This window comes from Stegastes partitus, unplaced genomic scaffold (assembly GCF_000690725.1).
Source record: "Stegastes partitus isolate 25-593 unplaced genomic scaffold, Stegastes_partitus-1.0.2 Scaffold2134, whole genome shotgun sequence".
NCBI lineage: Eukaryota > Metazoa > Chordata > Actinopteri > Pomacentridae > Stegastes > Stegastes partitus.
In genome coordinates, this window is record NW_007579865.1 from 1,040 (window position 1) to 23,161 (window position 22,122).

The 22,122-nt window shown below is 38.5% G+C and overlaps 1 protein-coding gene across 1 annotated transcript; it reads left to right on the forward strand.

Annotated features, from left to right (window-relative positions):
- Positions 1-447: 447 nt before the first annotated feature.
- Positions 448-9,693, forward strand: LOC103374074 (secretagogin-like; the record flags this gene model as incomplete). The annotated part of the gene is made up of 8 exons (XM_008304103.1): positions 448-598; positions 1,643-1,699; positions 2,160-2,237; positions 3,451-3,506; positions 3,793-3,838; positions 3,978-4,037; positions 7,659-7,727; positions 9,078-9,693. Coding segments are annotated over 8 exons (646 nt in total), but the record flags the coding sequence as incomplete, so codon positions are not given.
- Positions 9,694-22,122: the final 12,429 nt, after the last annotated feature.

Here is a 22,122-nt window from a genome sequence, read left to right on the forward strand (position 1 = left end):
AAAAAGAAACGGAATTGACAAAGCCTGCCTTTGTATTCTCGCTTTGACACACTAAGAGTGGTGCTGCTGGTGGCATCGCGGTTGGTGCAATGCGCTTGTTCTAGCTGTGAGCCATATTTCAGTTTTGTGACTGCAGTATCATCTTTGATTTTATTGGATTGATGATCGAGGCCAGTTTAATCTGCTAATGGAAGGCTGATATTGTTAAAGGACAGACGAGAGAAGAGCAACATGAACTGGAGAGCAGCCAGGAGGCGCCGGTGCAGGACGGGTTCATCACAGTCACTTCGGTTTCATTTGTAGAGGCTTTAGAGCTCTCTGCAGAGTTTCGTCTGATGCATTGTTTTTGTCTGTAGAAAACAAAAACTGAGCTCCATTAAAAGACCAGATGGGATCCGACTGAACTGCTTTGGAGCCTGTACATTTAAGAGCATCTCCTATTCACAGTGGAAAAAATGCTCAGACAACATTGTTATCAACTCACGCCCTGACTGTTTTTATTTTTCAGCTGGCCCACATGATCCTGCCCGAGGATGAAAACTTCCTGTTAGTTTTTCGCAGAGAAGCTCCTCTGGACAACAGTGTTGATTTCATGAAGGTAAAGTCACACAATGCACGAAACAGAATTAGGAAATCATGAAACAAGTTGCATCCACTGATAATTGTAAGTGTTAGGACAGATGAGAGGTCAGGAATGATTAAACAGAAGCACTGAAACTACACAGGTGTCCTGACTGTACACTTGGAGTCAATCATTCTTTGATTCAAGGTGTATAATCTGAAGTTGGAGGAGGATCAAGAGGTGAATTCAAAGGTGCAACAAGTGAACGTTTTCCTGCTTAAAACTGTAAAACCAGACTGACCAGAAAACGGTCAACAGTACAGAGTGGAAAATATCTATGACTTGCACAAGCAAAGTATGAGGAAGTCTTTTAACAAGAGTCATCCACAAAGAGTTGAACACAGTGCCGTTGTTCTTTTTTAGCTTTGACAACAGCTTTTCTTCTTTTTTTTTTAACTGTCTAAACTGAATCTGCACTTGCGAAAATAGAAATTTTCCAACCATCAGTCCAACATTCGGCGATAGTCCAAATATTCAAAGGGGAGGTTCACGGATATTTAGTATTGTGAACACATCTGCACAAATTTTCCAAAACTGACTGCCTTCATTTCCTATTCTGGCGTAGCAAGCTCAGCATTTGGATAACTGTCACACTTAAACGTGGGCTTTTCTAAATACTTTAAGGCTGCTGACGGTAAATGAATCACTTCTGTTGGCATGAACTTGACAGTGGCTGCAGCTAATTAACCTCTCACACACTACAGCTGCCAGCTCCTGTTAGCTTTGAATTGCACTTTACAAGATTATTTACCAAGTTGAATCCCCAGTGAGGCACAACATTAAATTAGCAAAACAGAATGGGGGGGGAAAAAAAAGAATATATATGTATTCAAGCAGTGGCCCAACCTCTTGTATTTAATGCAGATTGCACCAACAAACTGCATTTTCTTGTAAATATTCTATGAACAACAGAATGTTAATACTAAGTATGATGATTTCACACAACAACCACCACCACCATCAGACCCACCCCTGTACATCGCATGTATGTCCTAATTTGCCCTCTTCACTCTGCTGCAGATTTGGAGGAAGTACGATGTCGACTGCAGCGGCTACATCTCGGCTCAGGAGCTCAAGGTCTGGCCGTCATTACACAACAGAACCAAACCTGAACACCTCTTTTCCTCTGTGGTGGCAGAAAACAACCTCACTGTTTCCTGTTGTGTCATCAAGATCTTTGTCTCATTCAGCTTCTGACACAATGCTTTTTGTTTAAAATACAGTTTCATTGTAGATTCTTGGTCAGATTTATGAACTACTGTGGTGAGTTTAGCATTAAAACACCACAACGAGCAGGAGAAAGATTCTTCTGTTGACATGCAGGTGTTTAAAATAACGTCTAATGGATGCTATGAATATAAATGCAGCTCTTTCTTGCATTTTAATTGATTATTGCATTTTATTGCCCCATTCAGTTCTTCTTAAATCTCTTTCTCACTTCACAAATTGCTAAAATGAAGCTTCCATCACGTTTGTAGAGTTTGTGAACTGTGGACTTGACTGTGTTGCTTTCTGATTCTGTGACAAACCATCTCAGGCCTTCCTGAAAGACTTGTTCCAGCAGCACCACAAGGAAGTGCCATCCGATAAGCTGGACGACTACACCGACACAATGGTAGTAACACAACTCACACACACTTCATTGCAAAACTCAAGTATAACTTCCTTGGTGCGGTCAAGGAAGATTTTCTGGAATCTACATAAAGAATGTCTGTGTTCATGCACAGCTAGTGCTGCTTTTAAACAGCTGGAGGCAGCGTTTTAACTCGGCTATGTTCAGTCAGGTTTCCTCGTTGACCTGTTTGTTCAATGAATGTTCCACCATTAACTCTAACTGTTAGAGTCTAACTGCTCCTCTGTGGCGGTACATTTACTACATACAGTGGTTGTATGGAGTTGATTTTAGATACTGTATATTTTAGATTATACCGAGCTGGTCAAGAGTCAAATCTTTTCTAGTGTGTGCTGTACACTAACTGTAAGGGGGAAAATCATGCAACAGTTGTCCTCAAAACATCATTTTTGGCAAGTTTATTTTAATGAGTACAAGCTGTAGAAAGCTAAGAATAATCCATTTGCTGCAATAAACAGCTTTTACCAAACTACTGCCAAATGAAAATGTGGTTCTCAATGAGAAGCTATTTTCAGAAGAGATTTTACACTTGTGACATCTTGTGATTTGATAATAATAATAATAATAATAACAATAACTGTATTTATATAGCAGCTTTTAATAACAGAGTTTACAAAGAGCTTTACAGACAACCAAAAGAAAAGAAGGATCCTAGAAGGAAGAAGGAAATAGTTACACATGGTAAAAGACTTTCAGAGGGAATCAGTACAATAACACCAGATAAGTAATAAATGAACCAAAAATGCCACAACCAATAAAATAAAATACAAGGTTAAAGCCTTCAAGGCTAGTAATAATAATAAATAATAATAAGTAGCAATAATTAAAGTAAATAAGAAAAAATACATGAGTAAATAAGTAAAGGGTAAAATAAAATGAACAAATAATTTTAAAAACTGCTAAATATATATCTTTTGATTTAATAAACTACATTATTTTGTGTGCAGCTGTCACAAAACACAGGTCAAAGAAAGAGGAAAATATATTTAATATTCTTAATTTTTCACCTTCTTGAGTTGTTTTTCTAGAAACTCCATCTCAGGCCAGATTTTCATGCAATTTTTTTAGATTTCAGTACATTTCATATTTACTATGTGCTCAAAAGTAAGAGAATGATGAGTCGAGGTGGTGTTAAGAAACAACTAGCAATAGGAAGTTTTTCATGCTTTCATAATATAGTTTATTTCTCTTGCAGATGAAAATCTTTGACAAAAACAAGGATGGACGTCTGGATCTGAACGATTTGGCCAGGTATGCAACGCAATGATATGAAAGTTTACATATTACATTTTTAGATTACATTATCTCAACATGAACTGAATGGATTTTTTTTATTGTGGGTTATATGGAGGCTTGTCCAAAGTGTTTTAAATTCTCAGATCAATGTAATTAATCAATGTTTGATAATTAATGCATCAAAGAATTCTACAAGAAAAAAAAAGACCAAAAGGGGTTGGTAACTGCCCAATAAGAGATGTTTTGTCTGTAATAACTAAATTATTGTGTATTAATATTAAAATCTGCATTTATTTTGAAGGATCTTGGCTTTACAAGAGAATTTTCTGCTACAGTTCCAGATGGATGTAAGTGTGTTTATTTGTCTCTTTTATGACATTTTTAACAACTAATTAGTGTCAGATGGGGAAAAAAAGGTGTAAATCTGTAGGTATATTTATCTCGTTTCTCTCCTGATTTATAACAACGTCTCTTACTGTATTCAAGGCCTGCAGCAAAGAAGAGAGGAAGAGAGACTTTGAGAAGATCTTTGACCATTACGATGTTGTGAGTACAGGAATAAGACAAATGATTACTGACATTTCACAATTTCATCGTACTGAACCTGATTACTGCCCGTGTTGTGCAGAAAAATACGTGAAAGTGAGTTTATTGTGGCTGAGATATTTCCAGGGTCATTTCTTGTGCACAGTTGATCTGTACCTGCCTGTTGACCTTTTGCATCATTGCAATAACAGCAAATCCATTGTTTTGCGATCATGTTTCATACAAATTGGGATTTAATGTAATGTCTGCTCCGTTTTGGAGACAACACAGACATTCGCTTCTTTTCAAAACCTGATTACTCTCTGGTGCACAGAGAAACAACTTGTCATTGAAAAATCCTGCTGGTATTTGGGAGGTCTGCGTTTGGGAATATTAGGAACTTATTCAACAGAGTGAAATTTGATCTGTCTTCATAACATCATGACTTTGGTATGTGCAAATATTAAACGAAAATAGTTACAAAGCTCTTTGAACATATTGTATAGATGGTAGCATGTCTAGATATCATGACATCGTCTCCATTGTGCTTCTCTAAAGTTCATGTCAGTCGTCCCTGTTTACATCAGTGTAGTTGCCCCCTCGCCAGAGGTCTCATCGAAGTGTGAATAGTCTCTAGCTCGAGTGCTAAGATCTAACAATTTGATGGTTTACAGGTGAACTAGGAGTGGCCTCTCCAAGGCACAATTAGATTTTTGGGTAAACCGCTGCAAAAATAGCTCTGCTACAGGTCAAAGGTCACTTTCTCTTGGGGCGGCTGTGGCTCAGGTGGTAGAGCGAGTCGGTCAATGATCGGAAGGTCGGCGGTTTGATTCCGCCCTGTAACCTGTGTCATGATCGTTGTGTCCTTGGGCAACACACTTCCCCCACCTTGCCTGGTGTGAATGCTGATGAATTTTGTTGGAGGGGCAGAATGGCAGCCACGCTTCTATCAGTCTGCCCCAGGGCGGCTGTGGCTACAATCGTAGCTTGCCACCACCAGAATGAATGTATGTGAATGAATAGTTGACAGTATAAAGTGTCTTTGAGTGCCGAGAAAAGCGCCAAGTAAATCTGATCAATTATTAATTAATTATTATTTTTCAAAAATGCTGTACAGCTTTAAATGGGCGGTGCAGATTTGCGACCACGTTGAGGTTTTCCGTTGGTGGAGTTACCATTTGACCTTGGACGATATTTTAAGGTCAAGAAATGTTGATATTGCCTTTATTTTGGGAATAACATGCAATGTATACATGGACAGTACCCATTTCACCTTAGACAACCAGCCAACCATAACTAATGAAAGAAAACACCTATGTTGTAGAAACTTGCAGTAAAGAATGGTTTACTGCAGCTCAGTGCAATCGTGGACGGCAGAGGCAGTTATGGCCCTCTACTCAGGGCAATCTACTTTTTAGATGTTTTGATGGCAATTTTGTGTTCCTAGGGAAAATAAAAAATATTTCTTTTTTGTTATTATTATCATGTTTCCTTCAGTCCACTTTTGCAGATTGAAAAGCAGCAATATTAAATATCATAATGTGTGCTGTAACATCTGTAATGGCTGATTTTACATTCAGATTTTTTGGAATTTAAAAATGAATGGAATTATATTGGAGAACAACTTTAAAAGCTCACCTCTCTGACATAAGCACATCTACAGACTCAGTTCAAAACTTACTCCCAAGGCTTCTCTATCTCAGCTTTTTGGAGATTTTATCAGAGTCACATGGGTCAGTGTTTTTTTTTTGTTTTTTTTTGAGACCACAGGAACATTTACGTCCTTTTCAAGACTGCAGTAATTTGTCCTCGTAAGCAGTGAATCAGCAATAAAATGTAGCTACAAGGGTCTTCTTTCTCACACTTTTATGTTTGTGATTTAAGCCTGAACTGATAGAAAACTCTCTGTCTTGCTGACTGCAATAGAAACTGCAGGCAGACTTTCTCCTTTAGCCTCTCAATTCTTCAACTTGCTATATCTTCCCTAATGTTTAAAGCGTGGATGGAGGACGCAGGAGGTTGTGGGTTCAAATCCAGGCGTGGACAAAAGTAGAGTTTGAACACAACTTTTAGAAAATGGTGTTTGTGCTAAATGAGGGGGAAATGCAGGATTGTAGTTCCTACTGACGTTTGCAGTCATGATGTAAGTGTCTGCATCACTGTAGACAGATACTACAACAGTATTCCATGGAGTTGGAGCCAAAGACAATAAAATATACAGAAATCAAAGCAGAATGCAGGACGTGTCACTATTAGAAAGGGTATCCATAGAGTAGGAAATACAAAAAAATACTCAGATTTGGCTTGGGACAAAGAACAAAGAGGATCAATAGACTGTTTCAGTTTTCTAATTGTCTTATCACCAGGACAGGAGAGTTATTCAATATATTGTACCACTGAATGGAGCTTTTGAGCCCAAGCAATAATCACCTCCACTTATACTCTTTGCCGATTGATAATATTCTCAAATTTGCATACTGTGTGCTGTGAACAAGAGGTCTGAGTACAGCGGCAGTGAATCCAATTAGGTCCTGTTATCTCTGTAATGAAATATAACGTAATAAGCAGCCGTCATGTAGTCGAGTCACACTTCAGGGTGACGAATTAGCTGTTATTCTGATTAATCATGCGGCTCTGGAGGTGTCAGGACCCACTGATAAGCTTCTCCTATTCTGTACAATCAGTTTTATGATCTTCTCAATAAGAAATATGAACAGATGAAAACCTTTTCTTCTGCCCCCCACTCAACTTTAATGTTCTGATGTGAACTAAGACAAGCACCAGTGTAGATATTAGTGTAACTTTGACACATCTATGTTTATAGTACAGTGTTACAGTTTGTGTTGTGATTAAAGTCTCAGCAAAATTTCAACATTTGATGGATTTGTTTTCACGTCGCTCTCTGGCTGCATTTACCAGAAGTTCAACTAGGAGCACAGCAAGAAGCTTTTTGTCACGCTTCGTAAATTCTGTGTTAATAACACATATTCACACATCATCTGTTGATCTTACAGAATGTGAAATATGTGAAAAGTTACTGATTTTAACATTTAAAGTGAATTTGCCCCGTGGCTAAACACCTCATTTTGCCTTTTTTTTTTTTTTTGTATGTGTATCTGCAGTAAGATTTTCAGACCTAAGTATTATATTTTTCTAGAAATGTGACACAGTTTGTAACCTGTAGGTTGATATTTCAAACAAACGTGAGCTACTTCTGTAAATTATTGTCAGTCAGGTTTTAGCAGCTAGAAAAATGTGAATATATTTTAACATTTAACACCAACAGAAAAGTGTCCAATATGTGGGATTGTTGGATCGAACTGCAACTGTAGATGGATGCTGAAATTTAAACTTCACAAAGAAAATTTAGAAAGGTGTTTGTTTCCCACTATTCTGAGGAGTTTTTAGTACTTTTTTTTTCCTGTCTGAAGTTTTACTGCTTTCTGATTGTGTATTTGAACTGTGTGAGAATAGTGAGTATCAACATAACAGAAAGTGCCCATTATCACAAAATGATGATAATAAGAAAACCAGATAAATAACTGATTGGATAATAAGAGTGGGATGTAAATCACAGGAACTAATCAGTGCTCTTTCCTCATGTCTCTTTTCTTTGTCTGTCTTTTTTTTTTTCTTGTTCAGAGTAAAACAGGAGCTCTGGAGGGTCCTGAGGTGGATGGTTTTGTCAAAGACATGATGGGGCTGGTCAGGGTAAGAGTCTCTGTGTGTTGTCCTTCTTATGTTTTGTAACGAACATGCGTTACGACAGGCAGACAAGTGTTTTTTCTTACTTACTTAATTTACTTCCAAAATAGTGTTATGAAGTGGGACAATACGACTACTACATCTGTTACGCTGCTACTTTCTCAACAAAAAGGAAAAAGGGGTCAGCGGCAAACCACAGTAATTTCAGTGGTTTAGTCGGGTGGCTGTGCACCGCCACATAGTAGCATTTAGTAATGCATGAGCTATTCAAAGAACATCAGTCTACTAAAGCATGCAAGGTGTTTCAGGAACATCTGTAAATTGTAGCATCAGAAAAACAACCTGAACTACAAGTCAGTAGAGTCAGAAGTGATAGGGAAAAAAAAAAGCCAAAGAAAACCTTCCCTTTACTAATCTGTTAATGTACAAAACGGTTATCTGCACCTTCCTGTTCGCAATCACTGAGATGGATCTGTTAAGAACTTACTAATGTGTGTGGGAACTGAACAAAAAGGGAAATATTTTGGGTGCACTTAAAAGTATGTTCTGGTGCATCTAAATGAAAAGTTAGACGCACCAGTGCAACCGATATAAAAACTTAGTTTGGTTCTCGTAGAAAAAAACAAAACACGTCAAAAAATGCAATGTTGAGGATTCTGCATTGAAATTAAACTACTGTACTGGCATGTCCAAAAAAAAAAAAAAGAACAATTGATCAATTTTCATATGAAGCATTTTGGAATTATTTTTCTTAAATCAAGTCCAGAGAAAATAATTTAAAAAATGCAGGAATGCACTGATGCAGCTACTTTGCTCAGTGTTACAATCTGATTGGCTGCATGTCATGAATAAAAATGTATTAACACTGAAAGAAAAATGTCAAAAATGTTCTTTTTTTAATAATATGTCAAACAAGCAAATGCATATTGGTCCCAAATATCAGTTATCAGCTTCATTGATCAGCATTAATCAGTATCAGCCCTTAAAATATGAAACACATTGGTGGAGCAGCAACATTTACATTCAGTCATCTCAAATTTATGAATGATGAATTCTGGGCACGACATGACAACATGTCTGTGTTAAGGAACCAAAATCCAACAGAATTCATTTAATAGAAAATGGTTTCTATGGCCTCAGTGTTAATATTTCTGAGCTAGTGGGTGTAATACTCTGACCTATGTGGGCAAACTGTGGCCTTCTGTTGATATCCAAACTGCTGGGTGACGCTCATTAATTATCCCACAAACTGATGCTTAACAGATGGAAACAACTTCCTTAAAGGCTTAAAAGCATCTGTGCTGTTTGCATGCTGCTCACACCACATTTCCAGCTAAATGACTTTTCCATCTGCAGCCCAACATCACAGGTCCTGATCTGGACCAACTGAGAGTTGTTCTGCTGCGCCACTGCGACGTCAACAAGGATGGAAAGATCCAGAAGAACGAGTTGGCTCTGTGTCTGGGAGTTAAACCCAAACCTTAGATCTGTATTAATGTATCCTGAGACACTGGCTCGGTGTGTATTGTACAGTGAAATATGCTAGAATGTTCTGATCCAGATCAGTCTGATTACGGGGTTATTTAAGGTCAATATTCATAAAGTTTGTCTGGACCCTGAATAAGTTAAAACCGCAGTTTGACACTATGTGATTAAAGATATTAAATGACCTGATATCATAGTTTCTCGTGCATGTTTAAGGACCAAAAGAAAACAATGAGATGTGTGTGTGTTTGTTTGTTTGTTTAAATGGCTGTGCTGTGGGAAGTCTGGTATATTAGTCAGTGTGCTGTTCAGAAAAACTAGAAGTAGCTTTTAAAAACAGCATGTTTTTATTGGCGGTAAAAGATTTTCTCAGAGCATACTGACTGCTACAAACATTTGGCCACTTGTATGTTTCTCTGCCTGAATAAAGGGTTAAGTGCAGGATGTTGCTTAATGTATTTTTAATATAATGATCAGTTGAGAAAACAATGATGGCGTATCGATGTTTTTTTTTTTTTTTCTAGTGTCATTCAGAAATCTTAAAATGTAAAGTCTTGAGAAGCTAGTGGAGAAGAAGTGGATGTTTACTGCATCGTCCATTACGCTGTAGACATTTAGAATATCTATAAATTTAAAATAATTCAAAAGGTAAAAGTTGGCAGCCTTTTGAATTTATCTGTTTCATCATATCATGTAGAACACTGACCAACATGTTTGGCAAAATGCAAATATAGAATTATAATCTTTAAGTTTTTTTGTTTTGTTTTAGCTTTTTTCTGGAGTCAGAGGCAGCAGGAGGACCAGCAGAATAACACAACAGGATTTTATCAGCTCAAAGGTACCACAGACTTAATTTAAGTGAACGATTTCTTGAAAAGCACTGCCCCTATTTATTTTTAATTTAAGGAAAAACAAACACAAAATATGTCAGTGGGGTGTTCGGACGCCACCCGAACAGCTACAGTTTATCTTAGCATCGATTCTCAAAGTCTCTAGAACTCTACAAGGCACAATGAAATACAACCCAACTGATTTTCAGAACAGAAAATGATGGTCATTGTTTATTAACTTTCTAGCACAATTCACATGAAGACACCACTTGACTCTGTGCCAGCGTCTTCTCAGCAGCGATACATTCTCTGCTACATGTGCTGCATACTGTGAACAATGGAGTCAGAGCCTGTTTTTCATTATGGTTGTATAGATACAGTTGAAACCAGAAGTTTACGTACGTTGTATAAGAAGACACATCACCCTTTTTTTTCACTGTCTGACATTAAATGTCACAAAATTTTATTCTGTTTTAGGTCAGCTAGGATTACCAAAATTATCATTATTATTAACTTTCTTCTAAGTCAGAAGTTGACATACATTTCCTTAGTATTTGGTATCATTGCCTTTAAACTGTATGACTTGGGTCAAACACTTTGGGTTTCTTTCCATAAACTTCTCACAATAGTTTGATAGAATTCTGGCCCATTCCTCCTGACAGAACTGGTTTGTTGGTCTACTTGCTCCACACACCTTTTCAGCTCTGCCCACAAATTTTCCACAGGATTGAGATCAGGGCTTTGTGATGGCCACTCCAAAACATTGACTTTGTTGTACTGAAGCCACTTTGTAACTAATCTGGCAGGATGCTTCTGGTCATTGACCATTTGGAAGACCCATTTGAGCCCAAGCTTTAACTTCCTGGCTAATGTCTTGAGATGTTGCTTCAATATTTCCACATAGTGTTCTTTCCTCATGATGCCATCTTTTTTGTGAAGTTCACTAGTCCCTCCTGCAGCAAAACACCCCCACAACATGATGCTGCCACCCCCGTACTTCACAGTTGGGATGATGTTCTGTAACAATGGTCATTATGGCCAAACAGTTCATTTTAGTCTCATCAGACCACAGGACGTGTCTCCAAAAATGACAGACTTTGTCCCTGTGTGTATTTGAAAACTGTAATCTGGCTTTTTTATGTTGCTTTTGGAGTAAAGTCTTCTTCCTCTCTGAGTATCCTTCCAGCCCATGTCAGTACAGGACTGGTTTCACTGTGGATAATGACGCTCTCTGATCAGCTTCAGCAGCATCTTCACAAGGTCTTTAGCTCTTTTTCTGGGGTTGATACGCACATTTTGCACCAAAACACTTCATGTCTGGGACACAGAACCCGTCTCCTTCCTGAGCAGTATGATGGCTGGACATTCACATGGTGTTTGCGTATAATTGTTTGAACAGGTGAACATGGAACCTTCAGGTATCTGGAAGTTGTACCCAAAGATGAACCAGACTTGTGGAGGTCCAGAACTCTCTTCCTGATATCTTGCCAGATTTCTGTAGATTTTCCATGTTGTCACAAAAGGAAGCAGTGTGTTTGAGGTGTACCTTAAAATACATCCACAGGTGTGTCTCCAATTAACTCAAATGTTGTCAGTGAACCTATTAAAGCTTCCAAAGTCATGACATCATCATCTGGGCTTTCCCAAATAGTTTGAAGGCTGAGTAATCTTGGTGTATGTAAACTTCTGACTTTGAAGAAAGTAATAAATAATTCTCAAAAAAAAAAAAAAAAAAAACTCATCGTTTTGGCATTTAGCAAACAGAAATAATTTTAGTAATCCTAACTGACCTTAAACATGATTTATTGTCAGACAGTGGGAAATAAAGGTTTATATTTTCTGTACTTCTTGCAGTAAACTGTAAAAATGATGCCACAGTAAGTAAAAATGTAACTGGAGGGTAAAAAAATACATCCAGAAAGTGTTTGGTGTTCTGAGGGCTAATTTGTCAGCCGTCTATACATAATATTATTTAGAGAAACAGAAGTCAGCTCAGGCTTAAACATGAAATTGAACCGTTCCACCAGACACACTGTAACACAGGTCACAGTGACCAACCAGCTGACTGGGTGAGTCTTTGTTAAGTGTAAGCCTCAGAAGGAAAACCGAACGCTGTTAAGTACATGGAAAACCAAAACCCTCCGGCCTAATGGACCTAAAAGCTTTACTGAGGCTCAGATCGCTGAGTTTCCTGTGAGTCTCCACAGAGCTGTGATACGAGCGCTGATACCATCTCGGTGCATGTCAGTGTGTGTGTGTTCATTAAACAGACTGTAGGCTCCACTACAAATACAAAAGCAGACTTTACATAGTTTGTTCATGTACAGTTAACAGATCCACTTGTGTGAGTGTTTATTGTGCAGCACAGGACAAAGAGCTTCTAGAACTGTGTGTGTGTGAGCAGAGCATCTGCCACACAGCTGCTGCAGAACAAACAGTTTCCCTTTTCACCTGGAACGCATTTCAAGCAAACGCAAACATGTACTGGCTTAAAATGTTAAGTAACTTTGATAATATTCTTTTTTTAAACTTAGTTTTCTGGCCTTTGTGCAGTGAGAGAGAGAGAGAGACAGGAAAGTAGGGGAGAAGACATGTGAGAAAGGGCCATGAGCAGGATTCAAACTCATGACCTCCACATCGGGACTGTAGCCCTGCACATGGTGAGCTATAGCGGTGCCCCTTTTGATAATATTCTTAAAAAATAAGTTAAATTCTCTATAAGAAAAAGAATATATGTATATATTCTGCTCCAAGAAAGAAGTAATACATAAAGAGGAGGCCAAAGAGAAGATATCTTTATTTTTTTTTTTAAGTATTTCTGTTACAATTAAGGCCAAAATTATACATTTCTTTCATTGTTAAATAATCTGTCAACTATTTCCTCGATAAATCAAAACAACCGTTTGTCATAAAATGTCAGAAATGGTGAAAAATGTTGGTCAGTGTTTCCCTAAATGTCTGGTTTTGTCCAAAGATATTCGGTTTACTGTCACAGAGGAGGAACGAAAACAGTAAATATTCACATTTAGGAGGCTACAATCACAGACTTTTTAATTTCTGCTCTTAAATCAGATCGATTAAACAATTATGAAAATAGATGTCAGTTAAATGAATTGCTGACAATGAACTGATTAATCATTGCAGCTGTGGTTATGATCATAAAGCCAAAAGTTCTGTCAGTGTCTCTGTCAGCATTTAGAGAAAATTCCAAGCAAGCCCTGAGCAACAAACCTTTAAATGCACCATCTATCAGGAAAACAAACTGTCAGTTATTTTACCTGAAAACTGCTCACTGTATCACACCAGACGTTTGAACTTCAGTCCAGCAGCATTCTCTTCATCAGAGTTTAAATGTAAAGTATTAAAACAAACAAAAACTAGGATGAGACAAGCTGCTCCCAGTCATTTTTATGTTTTCCAGTTTTTGGAGTCGAACTTTTATTGGTTTATGAATTTCCTATTGAATTAAGCTCCAATTTAGACTGAATCTGGAAAATGTTGCTTTAATTTCCTTGTATCCTCTGAAGATGACAGAAATAAGACTCTTCTAGTCCTGCTTTGAAACAAATCAAACTCCTTCTAAAGCATCAGCTTGTTGCGATTATAATGTAGAAATGGACACCTCTGATTAGAAGTTAATTCAATAAAAATGACCATGATGGCATATAACAGATCATATCTATGTTATTTTCCCTTTTTAAATCATTTACAGTCTACAAAATTGTTTCCATTGATTCAGTAGGGATGCAGCCTCCACCTGAAACAGCTCTGCTCCTGAACGCATCATTAACCCGTTAATTCTGTAAGTAATGAACCACTCTGCTGCATTGGTTCACGCTGTTCCACTGCTGACACATTAACAAGCGCTTCACCTGCGGCTTTATGGCTCTCGCTCGTGGGAAAAGGTTAAGGAGGGAAGAAAAGGACAAAGTGTGTTTAACCAGACCTTAAACATTCGTTCAGTTGCAAAAGATTTTCAGGCTGTGATTCCGACCAGCCCAACAAAATGCCTAACTGGGTTTCTTTAAATCAACTCATCGAGACTGGAAAATACACGAAGACTTCTTTTAAAGACTGATAATGTTTCTGAGCCATGATAACAATGTGAATAATCGTCAGAAAAATCTGCATTGTGGTCTGATTTGAAGTCTTAAACTTGAGAATAAAAGCAACAAAAAAAGTTGCTAAGAATTGCCTCAGAGCCAGGAAGAGTTTAGGGTGAAAAAAAATTACACAATCAACCAAAATGTTATCACTGTTGTTAGACCCAGTTCTTTTGTTGAAACAGCTCTAAGGAATAGTCGGAGAGAAGTTCAGGTCTCAGGTTAAACAGTTTATTCAGGTCACAGGTAAAGTTTTTACAGCGCTGGATTCAGAGGGACAGAGAGGAATCTCATGTCCAGCTGACCTGAGTGTTTCGGTTCCAGGTTCCAGATATCTTCTTGGGCTGGGCCTGCCCCGAACATAGATAAGATTTAGTTGGCCAGTTACTGATGGTGTGGACAGGCATCCTTCTGTGCTCTGTCCACGTCCTTGATATTTGGTAAGCAATGTGTGCGGATGTTGTTGGTGCGGCGTGTAGCTAAAGCAACAATCGTGTCTAAGAGAAAAGAGGAGTTTCCGCTATCTCCAGGTGCGCAAACCAGTTCTCACTGGCCACATTATTTTCAAGGACATAAGCTCAGTACAAAATGCAAACTCAGAATACATAATAACTTGAAACTTAACTGATTATAAGAACCATAGGCTTCATGGAAAAATACAGACTCAGAACACATAATAGCTTGAATCATACTTAATTATAACACTGTTGCATTTTTTGTACAATTAACTGACTGTTCAGTCCATGCAGTAACATCCATTCATCCATCAGCTATATTCACTTTATGAAGAAGCAGAAAAATAGAAATACATGGTTAAAAAAATAAAATAAAATTTTAAAAAAGGCATACTGTCAAGATTTTGGAGACCCGAAAGAATGTCACCAATCATGTTTTCAGCGGCACTCGTGTCTTATTTAGAGGAAGCCCTTCTTCTTCTGTCCCTCTGTTCATTCACCTACACTTGCCTCTCTCCTTCCTTTTGCTAATTCACTCAAATTCTTGATTTTTACATGCAATTTTTGAATCTGTGTCTTCATGTAGTTTTACTATTTCATCTGCAGTTACTCTGCAACTTGTCATGGAACCTGAAACACACTCAGTCAATCCACCTCTCAGTTATAACAGATGATAAATGGACACAGGATTCTTGGCTAATACACTAAAACTAACCGAGCAAACAAGAAAATTCTCTACTTTTATTGGGACTCCTTTTGTACCCCGGTGTATCAGGTTGTGCTACATATTCTATATTCACGACATATTAGACTAATGTATATTGTAATATACTGATCTTATGGTCAGTAATAAACAGCTGACCTGTAGATCTAATACTGCTGTGTTTACTAGAAGTCTTTTCATTATTAACAGTACATCCGTTAAACTAATGAGTGTGTATATGTGTGGTTACTCAGCTTCATTTTCATTTCACATTGTACAGATGCTGCCCTCTTGTGGCCAATTGTGTTGCCGTCCTTAAATATAAAATCTTGGGTCAAACTTATGCATCAAAAATGCAGATAAAGCCAAACAAACAAAAACATCTGAGACTAATCCGTCTGTCTCCACTGCTGTGTTTATTATTATTATTATTATTATTAAGAAGAAGAAGGATGGGGCTGCAAGGTGGCGCAGTTGGTAGCACTGTTGCCTCGCAGCAAGAAGGTCACCGGTTTGCATCCCAGTGGGGGCACCGGGATCTTTCTGTGTGGAGTTTGCATGTTCTCCCCGTACAGTGTGGGTTCTCTCCGGGTTCTCTGGCTTCCTCCCACACAGTCCAAAAACATGTTGAGGTTAATTGGTGATTCTAAATTGTCCGTAGGTGTGAATGTGAGTGTGCTTGGTTGTCTGTCTCTAAGTGTGGCCCTGTGATAGACTGGTGACCTGTCCAGGGTGTCCCCTGCCTTCACCCTGAGTCAGCTGGGATAGATTCCAGCCCCCCCGTGACCCTAGTGAGGATTAAGTGGAGTATAGATAATTTGTGACTCCAAAATGCTGCTTCATTCACTGTCCTCCCCACAGGAGGGCGCTGTATCTCTGCACATGGCAATTTCGCAGCACATTTGTGTCACAGATGACCTAAAATGTATAATTTACACACATTTGCAGATGAGCTAATGGTGGCTGTGAAATGGGAGCATTAACTTCAGCCTGTGACTAAATACAGGCAGCTGATAACCAGAACAGGCTGCATGTTTCCGAAGGTGGTTTGTGTCAGCAGGCTTGTTTTTATTCTCCCTGAAACAGAAAACAGGCATTTTCCTACAATTCCTCTGAAGTCACTCCTTTAAGCGAGCAGCTGTGGAAAACAGCATGAAGCTGCATGCGTTTGCAGATGCTCAGCTGAGACCAATACGTAGTTAAATCTAGAAGGCCACAGCAGCGGGCTCCTCACAGGGACAGGCCACTGACCCCAGCTCCTATTTCACGCCTTTTCTCTCTTCTTCTTCTTTTCTTCTCGGCCTTCAGGTCGTCCTCGCTGAGCAAACAACAAATACGAAAGTGCTGTAAATTGTAACCCTTAAAAGTCTCCTCTGTCCCTCTTTAAGGCTGCGTTTCTGTCCCTCTCCTAGGTGAAACCCGGCATTCCCGTTCCCAAAGTGCCAGAGCTGAATCTGGTTCACAGGACCTATAAGTTCAATTGTAAACATAACTCATGATGTATGGATCAGCCAGGTCACCGGTTGCCATGGATACACGTGAGCACCTTTACAACAGAAGGTCAGTCAGAGGAAAACTATGTTGTAAATTCAGTTTAATATTTATCCTGAATCAAGTTGAAATAATTCCAGTGGCAGACGTCATACACAGCAAAATGAACAAAAAAATACCGTTAGTCAACTACAAGTCTTCTAAAGCTACTGCTGTGTTTTGGGATAAATTTAAAGAAATCTTTCATTACGTTTCTAATTAGCAACAATTCACATTTCTTCTTGTGGATTATAATCGATCTGCACTTGCCATTTTCCTGCTTGAACCATGATATCTGAGAATATTTTTAATAAATAAGACAAATGCTGGTCAGGAACAAAATATTTCTGCTCCAAGAAATAAAGAAATAAATAAAGACAAGCTGAGGACAAAAAGATAATGTCCTCATTAATTAGGGTAATAAAAGTAAATTACTGTTTCCTTTACAATTAGAGCCAAAGTCATCAATTATTTACATTGTCGACTAATCTGTTGACTATTTCCTCAATTAATCAAATAATTGTTTGGTAGAAAATGTCAGAAAATGGTAATAAATAAAAATGTTGATCAGTATGTTATACATCCCAACATGACAAATGTCTTGTTTTTGTCTAAATATATTCAGTTTACACTCACAGAGGAGGAAAGAAACCAGAAAATATTCACATCGAAGAAGCTAAAATACGAGAATTTAGAATTTCCGTTCTTAAAAAATTACTTCAACCAATAATTAAGTTAAATCAATAGTTGACAGCTGAGGGATTAATCATTGCAGCTCTAGTTACAATCATAAAGTCAAAGTGCGTCACACAGAACTGAAAACACGTGAACTGTTCTAAAGGGTTCTGTGTTCAAAATGCCATCGTGTAAATAATGCAAACTCTGTGGTCATGGTGCTGTCTGAGAAAAGTCTCTAAACTTGCGTCACTTTCTTTACACTATTATGTGCCTGACAAACAGTGTAGATTTACATCCACCGAGTCCAACAGCAGCAGTGACACAGTCAGTGACTTAAAACCACTGGATGTTTTTATGACAACAGTTAGCATTCAGAGCTTATTTCAAAATAAGCACATAGCAACAAACCCTTACATGCAACATCTATTGGAAAAAATGTTCTAAAAATACCTTGTATAAATCATAAAACTGTAAAAACAAAAGTAGACATTAAAAAAAAACTCATTCATCTTAAACATTAGACTCCAAAGTCAAAGTCATGTTTCATCTTTTCCAGTCAGACCTCCCTGGTTTGTTCTGTTTTTAGTGCTTTCTGTGCACTGCTAAAAATAATACCTCTACAAACGTGGCTGTAAAAATTTATTTTTTTTCTTTTCTTTGTCTGTTTGCATGAAGATCTCCCCCAAGTGGCAGCCATGTGTTCGGCTCTTCAGCCGAGGAGAAGTTCAAACAAACATCAATGTGGAACCGAGGCGGGCAGCTCTCTGCTGCAAACTGTGACACTCAGCGAGGCGCCCGTTAGGAGAGCAAAGACTGAATCTGAGTGACAGTCAACATGTTACAGTAGCACCACTGCAAGCCTGTGAACACTGATTATATACTGTAGGATTGAACAGAGGCAGTACAATACACTAGTTCAGATTAAACATACTGAGAGATACTCATAGCTGATTACTTCTGCAAGTACAGGGATTTAAAAATATTTTTTAAATGAATCTAAGATTGGCACTGGAGGAAGTTAAAGGTAGCCTGCAATGTTCTCCTGGAAACAAATCAAAACTATGTTCATTGCAATTATGGAAAAACAGTAACACTTTGCAAATCCAACTATTCAGACAAGTTTTAATCCTGCATTGATGACATCCGTGTGCTGGCAGTCTTTTTCTTTCCTGTTCCTGCATTACTTCATCAAATGCTAAATCATTGTATGACTATGTATCGCCCGAGTGCACACACATATGTCCTCATGCACATGCAGAAAATAACACTATTAGAGCATAAAAACACCACATTATGCATAAATACACTGACAAACTAAAACAGTGCAGCAAAAATATAGCCGCCTTCAACAATAGAAGCATGTTCAAATGCAACGATAAATTCCACCTGTAGCCCCCGAACAAATGATACAAAACCTGTTTTATATGCAGATAAAATGGTGGTTGTAAAAAGCTGTGAATACGCCACAGTTCCTGAACAACGCTCAGAGCTGAACATTTGTGTACTTTAGGTGAAAGTATTACATTCTGTGCAGTGATGTTAAACAACCCTCCTGGAGGCTAATTCAGATCCAGGTTTCTCCAGTGGCAATGCAGAAAAATGCCCTGAGTTACTAAAAGGGTTCTTAGTCCAAGAGGAAAGTTGCTGCTGTAAAACTCAGCTTTGGCTACGGTTATAATAAACTTTTACAGTGATAAATATACAACTACAGTTATGGACTGGTCATTGACACCAACTGCCGTCTCCTCTTTGAGAGCCCTGTGCTTCAGTGACCCGTCCATCTACCCCATCTTCCTCCCTGTGCAGACTTGGTGGCTGTATAACTGCCTTTAACTCTCAGCTTAATTTACTCCATTGGAATTACCACAGCCACTTGGCTAAGGTAAAAGGTTGAAGTACTGGTTCATTACATTCTTACCGTAAAATGATAGTGTGCAGCACATTTTATTCAACAAGTGCCTATAAAAAGGTGAAACCCATAATTTTGTTTTGTGCGCTCTATTTAAATGTAAGGAACTTTTGTAACAAAGGATAACAAAGGATTAGGAGCTACGGGCAACTCAAGGTAGGCAAACAGAGAGCATTGTGGTAGCTTAGCTAGCAATGGGCACAAGACAAAAACTTCTATCATACTTAATAACATCTGTCCAGAGCTCAGTTGTTTATGACATTGACAGTGTTCTTATATCCAAGTAGCACACGCAGAGACTAGAGATGTCCGATAATATCTGCTCACCAAGCGTGTAAACAAGTGTGGCTGCAGTAACAAACATGTATCGGTGTCAGTTGATATCGGAATCGGATATTGAGAGTTGGACAATATGGGCATATCGGATATTGGCAAAAAAAGGCACTATTGGAAATCCGTAGTAGAGACGCTTTGGTGCCGTCTGTTGACTGAAACAGCAATATTAGGACAAATATCTTCAGTTATTGATTGTGGTCGACCTTTCCAACACCTGTGTGACAGCAGACAAAACCTAGAGATCAAACTGAAAAATGACAAGGTTTTTCCTTTAAGGTCTTTGTTCTCTTTTCATGGTATAGTTTGGTAAATTTGGGCCAGTAAGTTTTAAGCAATATATACGATCAGTTTCAGTTACTGGTCTGAGATGCTACACTGTTGAAAGCCTCGGACTTCTCTAACAATACCTCCTCCTCCATCGTTTCATGTCTCTGTCTGCTCCAACAAAACATAAAGCCATTTGACATCCTGCTGAAACGCATCCTGAGGTTTTTCCATATTACATGTTTTATTAGTGGAAGCTCCATATCGTGTCCATCGACTGCCACCCACCACAGGAGACAGATACCTCTGGCCCAGTGATTCAGCTCATGTACAGTGGCGTACTGCAAATAAACTCAGTGTGAGAGATTTGTGGTGGCCTCCCAAGTTGCTATACTCACTGCCCGACCGCCACTTGGCAAGGAAATTGAAAATTATGACGAGCACTCAGCTTTATACATAAATCCATCAAGGATGTCTTGTAAACTGCTATATGTGCACGGTGGAGGTGGCAGCAATGAAAGGAAAAGGCTTGTTATAAAGTGAATGTCATTTATCACACACCTCCTCCATGTAAGAAGAGTTTATGGCCCTGAGCAAATTATCCAATTATGTGAGCCAACAACCAGCCACTTTCTTCAAGATGTTTAAATCCTCCCTGAACTCTGCCACAGTATGAGATGAACTCCCATTAAAATCTCTCCAGAGGATCCCTGAGGCAACGTCTGCAACGCTGTAACTCACCGGTTGTACAGAACATTAAGCTGACATTTCCATTTTGTATCCAGCAGCACACAAATCAACAATGAATACAATCCCTTTCATTAAATGTCATGTATTAACTAAAGCTGCAGGCCAAAAAACTACAAGTCCATTTTGAAAAATCTGTCAAGAATATCTCGATTAAAGGACTGACTTTTTTTAGCAAAGTGGAATTATTCACTTTTTTGGGGGGGTTTCCTCTTGATGAAGCCTCATCAAACATCTCAGTCTTACTACACTTCACACTACATGGTCTATTCTGTGCATACAATCACATCCTACAGAAATCATTTATCCAAACTGGACTCTGCATATTATGTTTGATCACTTTTATGAAACTGGAGAAAAATATGATATCATTCAGGAATTAAACACCTCTTCTTGTGTATTTAATGCTCAGACAGAGTTAGAGCAAACAACAGCCTGAGCCTATAATGACATCATTCTGCAGCAGCTGTAGTTTAAGCCAAGTTTCTACTGTACTTCACAACTTCATCCAACTACTTGGATCCATAGATTACACTCGTCCCAGATGGTCTTCAGCTGTCATGTTTCTACAAACAGTGAAGTCATTTCTGAGGAACTAGTTTATGGAAACTACTAGAGATTTAGTCAGACATTATGATGAAAATGTAACTGAACTACTACTGAAGTTTAAAAAAAAAACAAAAAAAAAAACACCTCCTGCAGCTAAAATTACTCAGAATTTGGTCAAAACAAGCATTTTAGGCAAGAAAGAGGCCCAAAACGAATGTGAGACTCCAAACTACAACTTGTAGAATACTGACCATAAAGTAGATGGATATAAAAAGTCATTGTTGACATTTGCTCATCGTGTACATCAACAGAATGTAATGACACATAAATACTTAAGACGAAGATGCTGCACCCACTGAGCCACACAGGGTGTTGACCACCACCGTTACTGTATGATTTGTCACTGAATGTTGTTGGATTCTCCCTGTAAACTCAGAGGAGGCTTCCACTGTGTGGCCTGACCTCTTGGCAAACGGCTTGACGCCCTGCAGCAGTCCAACACCAACAGACAGCCGACCAACTGACCAACGGATAGTAAAAAGCTTTGACTGCGGGATTTGTCTTTGTTTAAAAAAAGACACTGTCAAACCTCATTTTAAAGTGGTGCTGAAATGTATCCGACCACCAGAGGATGAAGGGGGTAAAACCAAAGATGAGTGACAGTAACACAAGGTGTAAAACCTCAATAACTGCCTCTGCAAAAAAAGGAAATGGAAACACTGGCAACATACATGATTCACTCCATCTCCATTCTTTCTTCTCGCTCTCTCTTTCATCATTCCTCCTTCCATCCCTCCATCTCCATCCACCTG